We start from the raw sequence: 8,089 nt of genomic DNA on the forward strand, positions 1-8,089 counted from the left end.
TCACAGTCACAAGCCTTGTATTTTTGTAAATAAGATAGAAAGTGGTGTTGTACCCCATAGTATTGAATAACACTTGGTCAATGAATGAGTGAATAGACACCCTTAAGGGAATATAAGGCTGAGATTATTTGGGACGGTAAAGCATGTTACCCACAATGAAGGCTGACTATGGGAGAACAGGTTAATCAATAGCCCTTAGCCAATTTAAACAATTTAGAGCTTCTTGATCCTGAAGTGGATTAGGTGCCGCTGTTGCTGCTCTTGTTGAATCTAGAACCGTAGCCAGACATGGGACTGGAGGACGAGCGAAAGATGCTTACCGAGTCCGGAGATCCTGAGGAGGAGGAAGAGGAAGAGGAGGAATTAGTGGATCCCCTAACAACAGTGAGAGAGCAATGCGAGCAGTTGGAGAAATGTGTAAAGGCCCGGGAGCGGCTAGAGCTCTGTGATGAGCGTGTATCCTCTCGATCACATACAGAAGAGGATTGCACGGAGGAGCTCTTAGACTTCTTGCATGCAAGGGACCATTGCGTGGCCCACAAACTCTTTAACAACTTGAAATAAATGTGTGGACTTATTCACCCCAGCCTTCATCTTCTGGGCATCAGAATATTTCCTTATGGTTTTGGATATGCCATTTGTTTCTTATTTGTATAACTGTAAGTTCACATGAACCTCATGGATTTTGGCTTAGGCTGGTAGCTTCTATGTAATTCGCAGTGATTCTATCTTAATAAAAGTTCTGTGATCTGCAAAAAAAATAAAAAAAAAAAATAAACAATTTAGAGCATATCTTTCCCAAATTTCTGTGACTTTAGCAGTTAGTCCTTTGTTCAATTGCCTCATCCGTTTTAGCAGTTGGTCTAAGTGAGCCTATGCAAGAACAGAAGATGAGAATACTCATAACAATAGGTTGTATTCATTATTAAAATACAGACAAACGTTTCATTGTGTGTGGTTCACTAGTGTATTTTTAAAGCACGGATATACTCTTCACGACTATCGAATCTTAATGAACCAACAAGTTAATTATTTAGGGTTTAATGGAAATTTTTCTGTCTCCTGGAGTAGCCTTTTCCACTTATTTTATTTTCCAAATATTGCCTTTGTGTATGTATGAGATACTGAAGCCGGCTATCAGGGGATTTCAGCAATCGGGAGTCCCTTCAAGATTGTAATCACTGCCATCTGGATCTCAAAGATCATCTAGTCCCCTGGTTCCCAGCTGACTTCCACCTGCAGAGATTCTCATTTAATTGGCATGGACTGTGGCCTGGATAGTGGGATGGTCTTAAATCTCCCCAGATGAATCCAATATACAGCAGTTTAAGAACCACTGACAAGTTCAACCCCCTGAATTTAAACATGAATCAACTGAAGCCAAAAGAGGTTTTGATAACAGGTTGGACAGAAGAGTCTGAGCAGCATTTGATAAACACGTAGGCATGGCATTTTATAAAGCTTAGGCACTTTCTAACAATCATTACTTAACCCATTTTTGTGTTTTCCAAAAGCACAGGTCACCCCAGGCTCTACCTGTGCTGTGTTTGGCCTGGGAGGGGTCGGCCTATCTGTTGTTATGGGCTGTAAATCAGCTGGAGTGGCCAGAATCATTGCAATGGACATCAACAAGGACAAATTTGCAAAGGCAAAGAGTTGGGTGCCACTGAATGCATCAACCTTCAAGACTACAAGAAACCCATCCAAGTGGTGCTAAAGGAAATGACTGATGGAGGTGTGGATTTTTCATTTGAAGTCATCGGTCGGCTTGACACCATGGTATGTACCATGACATGCCCTGAGATTTTTGCCTCTGCAACCTGGAGGATGTTTTTAGGCAACAGAATATACATATTATATATAAAGGATATTTTAAATGATGAATGGAAATTTCCCATCATCTGTTTGTTAACTGGCTTATTTAATTTATTGTTATGAAAAATCTACCATTGAATCAGCTACACAAACTTGTCTCAAATCGTATTTCCTCTTGAGGAAAGAAAAGCAGCTTGTTTTTCTTAACTGTATCATTACAAATTTACTTTATTAATTTTCAGTTGAAACTTGAAACTCAAGTAACTATAAATAATAAGAATTATGCTCTCAAATTGGCTAGTTTTATTTTGCTCCCACAATTTTAAGAAAAACAGTTTAACAATTTTGTATATGTTCTTGATTAATTCCAAACTTTTTATACATATTATTCTTTGGCCAAAGAAATGAGCAATTTTAGACCAACTATTATTTTATTGACAGGAAATGTGCTCTAAGGAAAGTGACTGCTTTAATATATCACTATATTTTACCACAGAGACAGGACAGTGCCTGGCACGTAGATGGCATCCAATACTAGTTGGACTGAATATTTAAAAAATCAACAGATTTTTACTACCCTCAAACTTAACAGCTACATATCTCATAGCATTGTTTATAGATTACATAAGACAATACATGTGACATACTTAGCACAGTGCCACCTGTCATATGGTAAGCTTCCAATAAATGTCAGCTGCCTTTTTTTTTTTTTTTTGAGTCAGGGTCTCACTCTGCCATCCAGGCTGAAGTGCAGTGACATGATTATAGCTCACTGCAGCCTCTACCTCCTGGGCCCAAGTAATTCTCCTACCTCAGCCTCCAGAAATGCAGGGATTAGAGGCATGAGCAAGCACACCTAACCTCAGTTGGCATTATTGATATCAAATATTATTTCCAATCTTGCAGTGCTTATATCATCTTTGGCTTATACATGATTTACTTTCAAATAATTACAAATATCAATCGCAATGGGAAACACATCTCTAGTTATATTTCACCTACCCAGAATTCTCTAGAATCCTACTAAAAAAGTCTCCAGAGACCAACAGGTTTCCATTGCTGAGGTTTTCTAAAAGGTCCAGCAGTGTGGGTAACAGGGAGCAGAACCCCAGAGATCAAAGCTTTTGGCAGCCTTGACCTGGGACAGATGCCACAGAGTAATAAAGTGTCAAGAGATTTTCCAGGGCTATGGCTTTTCTCTTTATGCTCTTTTTCTATATTTCGGTCCATTTTCTCATGTGCAACTGGAGTGTACCTTATCTCAAGATACCAAATATATGACAGTCACATGTTCTGAGGATGTCTGGTCTTCCAAAGGTCAGAATCCAAAATCAAAGAACTAATCATTATATATCTTGGGAGGATTCTAAACCATTTTGTTGCTACAGAACATGTTCAAAATCCTGACTAGAGAATTCTTTCTAGACTGTCTTTTGAGGTTCCTGAATAATCAGTGCATTTCAATGTAACACCAATATACATTTGGGGAGATAAAAACAATATTTAAAACATGTCCATTTCATATATGGACAGAATAGGAGTCCATTTAAAATGGAGGCCCTCAAGTGGACAAGAGACTAATTTTGGTGATATAATCATTTCACTTGTTCACTGTTAAAATATCTGCTTGAAAGTACTGAGTTCAAAATAACTACTTAATAAATGAATGAAAAATGAATTAACTCACTCACAGATTGCCTAAGAATTTTGTGATGATGAAATTGTATGCTTATATAAGGAATCAGACTTTATATATGTTTGTAATGATGTTTTCCTCTTCATTTCTTTATTAGGAAGAATTAAGTGCACTCCAAGTTATTCATCTATTCTTTCATTCAAAAACCACTTTCTGGGCATTTCCTAAATCCACAGCACTATTCTATGCAAAAAAAAAAAAAAAAAGAGCTGGGGGATGAAGGAGCAAAGGACATGATCTCTTCCCCCTACACAGTCACAATCCAGCTAAGCCTATTACATGATATTGTGCATTATGAGTAGGAACTATGTGACTCCACGTTAAGGATGCTAAATATTCACTTTATTCCAGATGGCTTCCCTGTTATGTTGTCATGAGACATGTGGCACAAGTGTCATTTTAGGGGTACCTCCTGATTCCCAAAACCTCTCAATGAACCCTATGCTGCTACTGACTGGACGCACCTGGAAGGGAGCTATTTTTGGTGGTATGTAGTTAGGTTTCAGAGCCAAATTCTCATTAACCTTAAAATTTCTCCCTTTTTACAAGTGACAAGGCAAGGTTTTTAAAAGCAATGTGATCAAAAATAAATTAAAATTCCTATCCTATTTATAGGCTGCAAATCTACTAGATGTAGAACTAATGCAGACAGAAGGTCCCAAAATAGACTTTTCTAATGTCACCGCTAACCAGGACCTTTCTGTCATCTCCATCTGTTTTCGAACCTGTGACTCTGTAAGGCATAGAAATTTCTAGTAGGACATGGAAATCTATAACAATATTTCATATCTACACCCAAATTAGGACAACTGATAAATTTGCTCCTTAACTTTGGGCATAAGCATCTGTACTACAACATCTCTTCGAGAAAGATAGTGAGTAAGACCACTTGTTATCTGCAAATTTTTTTCTAGGTCAAAGCACTGTAAAAGATATTGAAGTTACTCTATCTCTTATTAACCTCAGTTATAGCAGTCTGGAATGCACTTTTTCTAAACTTTCATTTATTTGGAAAATCTTCTCTTCAATTCTCCTATTTACCCCTGGTTGAATCTAACAATGATATGGTCTTCTTTTCAGGCTTTAAGAGTAAAGAATCTGTCCCCAGACTTGTGGCTGACTTTATGGCTAAGAAGTTTTCATTGGATGCACTAATAACCAATGTTTTACCTCTTGAAAAAATAAATGAAGGATTTGACCTGCTTCACTCTGGGAAAAGGTAGATTTAAAGTTGGTTTTTGTTTTGCTTTGTATTCTACAGTAGTGGGTTGTCTAGCAGAGAATGAAAAAGTGGAAAGATGAGAAAAAATTAGAGTGCCTTCGTTTTTCCATTACCTGTTCAGTCTTTGCATGCAGCACATGTAAGATCTTACTGTGAGAAGCTGAAAATAGTTGCTTTGCATTTCCTATTTTGCTGAAGTCAAATTATGTTGATTACAGCAAATCTGAATGATCACAGTCACTCAGCCTTCTTTAAAAGAGAACACTCACCTTTGACTCAATAAATGGATAAAGTCTATTTAAACAACCATAATTATAACATGGAGTCACTGAAGCCTCTGCCTGTCACCTAAATAATGCTGACACTTAATGGTTGTAAATTTAAATTATTTTCAGGACATCCTCAACATTTTCATTATGGGAATAGGTGAAACTTAATAGTTTTATTTTTTCTTTGCAGTTTACAAATTTTTTTTATCAATAAAAGTTACTGTAAACTTTTTTATTTATTTATTTATTTATTTTTTTTTTTTTTTTTTTTTTTTAATTTTTATATGGAGTCTCGCTCTGTCACCCAGGCTGGAGTACAGTGGTGCGATTTTGGCTCACTGCAAGCTCCGCCTCCTGGGTTCACGCCATTCTCTTGCCTCAGCCTCCCAAGTAGCTGGGACTACAGATGCCCGCCACCTCGCCCGGCTAGTTTTGTATTTTTAGTAGAGACAGGGTTTCACCATGTTAGCCAGGATGGTCTCGATCTGCTGACCTCGTGATCTGCCCGCCTCAGCCTCCCAAAGTGCTGGGATTACAGGTGTGAGCCACCGCGCCCAGCTGACTAAACCCTATTTTAAATGTCTGCCTTACATTTTCACTAACGCTTAGAAAAATAAGACAATTATATTTCCTACCGCTAACATTTCACACTTACAACCAGCTAATAAAATGAATTTTGTCACCTGCATTTATATGAGGCACAACTGGAAACAGACAGTTATATCTAACCTCTGCCTTCTAGCTCCAGAGTCTGAGATTTTTCTGCTATCCCACTCTTATGTTCATGAGGCTTTCAAGTTTAAGTAGCATTTCTTAGGCACTCACCAATCTGCTATACTAGATACTTTATACAACAAATAGTCTTGATGAGGGAAAGAAACTAGCACCCTCAGAGCACCAGCAAGTTTGACTAAGTGTCTTACCTGCATTATCGCATGTGATTACCAGACAATGTTCAGTGTCAGTCTCAATATCATTATCTTTGAGGGGAGAAAACTGAGACTTGGAGAAGACATGACTTTGCCAAAATCATCAGGTGGTGGTAGAAAGGGGAGCCAGAATTCAAAGGTAGATCTTGTTGTTAGCAAATCTATTCACTTTCTATTAAACCACACCACCCCTCAAGAGTGCATGGATATATAAACATATACATATATGGAAAACAACAGTCATCAAAGGTTAGTTATCATTGTCATCGTTATTATCAATGACATCATCATCATGATCATCATCATAGGATTGAAAAGATGATGGCAAATACAGAGATGACCACAACAAAAGGACAGTGCTGAGCAACAAAAGAAGTCATTAAGCATGCCTAAATTCACTTTATGAGAATGTCATATAGTAATATGCATATTTAAATAAAATGAATTCTATCAATAAGCAAAGATTTAAAATTGTAATGATCAATATTGTTAAAAGTAAGGTGACATGGGCACTTTCACATACTTTCAATCGTAATGGATACATTCTTTTGGGAAAGCAATGTGGTAATTTGCATTAGAAGCCTTAAAAAAGAAAACTAGATCCTTTGTCCCAGTGAGTCCCTTTCTAGAAACATATTCTATAGAAATAATCAACTATTCAAACATACATATAGGTTTAAGTCTGTTTACTTGTTATCTGTAATGTCAAAACTTAGAAACATTCTAAAACTCCAACATTAAGAACATAATTTAATAAATTCCAACCAACTATTAGAAATGAAAGAAATGACTTCACTGGGAAATCCTTATGATGTAATTTTAGGCTCATAAAATAAAGAATGTAAATATTATACAAAATGGTCACAAATTTTCAACAAGAACAGAAAAAATGTACATATTTCCAGAAAAAAGTTGGTAGAAATTCAATAAAACATTGACACTGATTATTTCTAGGCTGTGGAATTATAGATTCCTTTTCCTTTCTTCTTTCTGCTGTCCTGTATTCTCCAAATTATGTGCATGTATTCACACGTACATAATTTTTAAAGAGTCACAAAGACCATCTTTTTCCAATCATCAGAAGTTGGCTTATAGATAGGACATTAATTCTAGTGTAAATGAGGTGGGTGGATCACCTGAGGTCAGGAGTTCAAGACCAGCCTGGCCAACATGGTGAAACCCTATCTCTACTAAAAATAAAAAAATTAGCCAGGCATGGTAGCATATGCCTATAATCTCAGCTACTCAGGAGGCTGAGGTAGGAGAATCCCTTGAACCTGGGAGGCAGAGGTTGCAGTGAACTGAGATCCTGCCATTGCACTCCAGCCTGGGCTGTAAGAGTGAAATTCCATCTCAAAAAAAAAAAAAAAATGAAGTGTCAAAATTAATACAAATCAACTTTATTCTGTCTTTCTAAGAATCCTTAAACATCTCTGTATCAAAGGTCTATCAAACCTCGAGCTCTATACTAACAACCAGAGCAAGTTACAAATCCTGCTAAGTGTCAGTTTATATAATCTCTAAGATGGAAATAATATGAAAACCTACCTCCTAGTGTCATTGTTTAGGTTGAAGTTTCAGTAAGAAAATGCATGAAGAATGTGACAAATAGAACTTATTGTAAGTTATTATCTATTGTTTTTTTTTTTTGTTTTGTTTTGTTTTTTGAGACACAGTTTTGCTCTTGTTGACCAGGCTGGAGTGACTTCCAGCAAATTTTGACTCTGGAATCAAGAATTTCTCTATTTGCCGATCCCCTCTCCATAATGAAACTTTGTGAATGTACATAGTTTGTACTCATTTTAGCCAGCAGGGAGGCAGGGATAACCATTACATCCAAAATGAATACCTAAAGGAAAAAATGACAATATTTAACCTGAAAGTTCCATTCTGTTCATTGGTACCCAATGCAAATATTTATGCCTACATTTAAAGGATGAGGAGGAGTTTGACAGAAGCAAAACTGGAGGAGGGCATCCAAGACCAAGGGTTCAGCAGGAAAGAGCAGAGCATATTTAGGAAATTCTAAGTATTTAGTATTAGTGGCCCATAAATTTCATAATGGGAAAGGTCTGTGGCCAAGTAACAGCGATTCCTGGATTCCTTACAAAAAGATCATGTGCACCGCTTTAGGTCCACCAGGACACAAGCCACTCTG

At 37.0% G+C, this 8,089-nt stretch overlaps 1 protein-coding gene across 1 annotated transcript; it reads left to right on the forward strand.

Annotated features, from left to right (window-relative positions):
• The first annotated feature begins 208 nt into the window (after positions 1-208).
• On the forward strand, positions 209-781 carry LOC126954785 (cytochrome b-c1 complex subunit 6, mitochondrial). The gene has a single exon (XM_050790669.1). The coding sequence runs from the start codon at positions 289-291 to the stop codon at positions 562-564; it is 276 nt and encodes a 91-aa protein (XP_050646626.1). The 5' UTR covers positions 209-288; the 3' UTR covers positions 565-781.
• The last annotated feature ends 7,308 nt before the right edge of the window (positions 782-8,089 follow it).

Source organism: Macaca thibetana, chromosome 5 (assembly GCF_024542745.1).
Source record: "Macaca thibetana thibetana isolate TM-01 chromosome 5, ASM2454274v1, whole genome shotgun sequence".
Classification (NCBI taxonomy): Eukaryota; Metazoa; Chordata; class Mammalia; order Primates; family Cercopithecidae; genus Macaca; species Macaca thibetana.

Coding starts and splice junctions, on each gene's coding strand:
- LOC126954785 (XM_050790669.1), top strand. CDS start 289: ATGGGACTGGAGGACGAGCGAAAGATGCTTACCGAGTCCGGAGATCCT.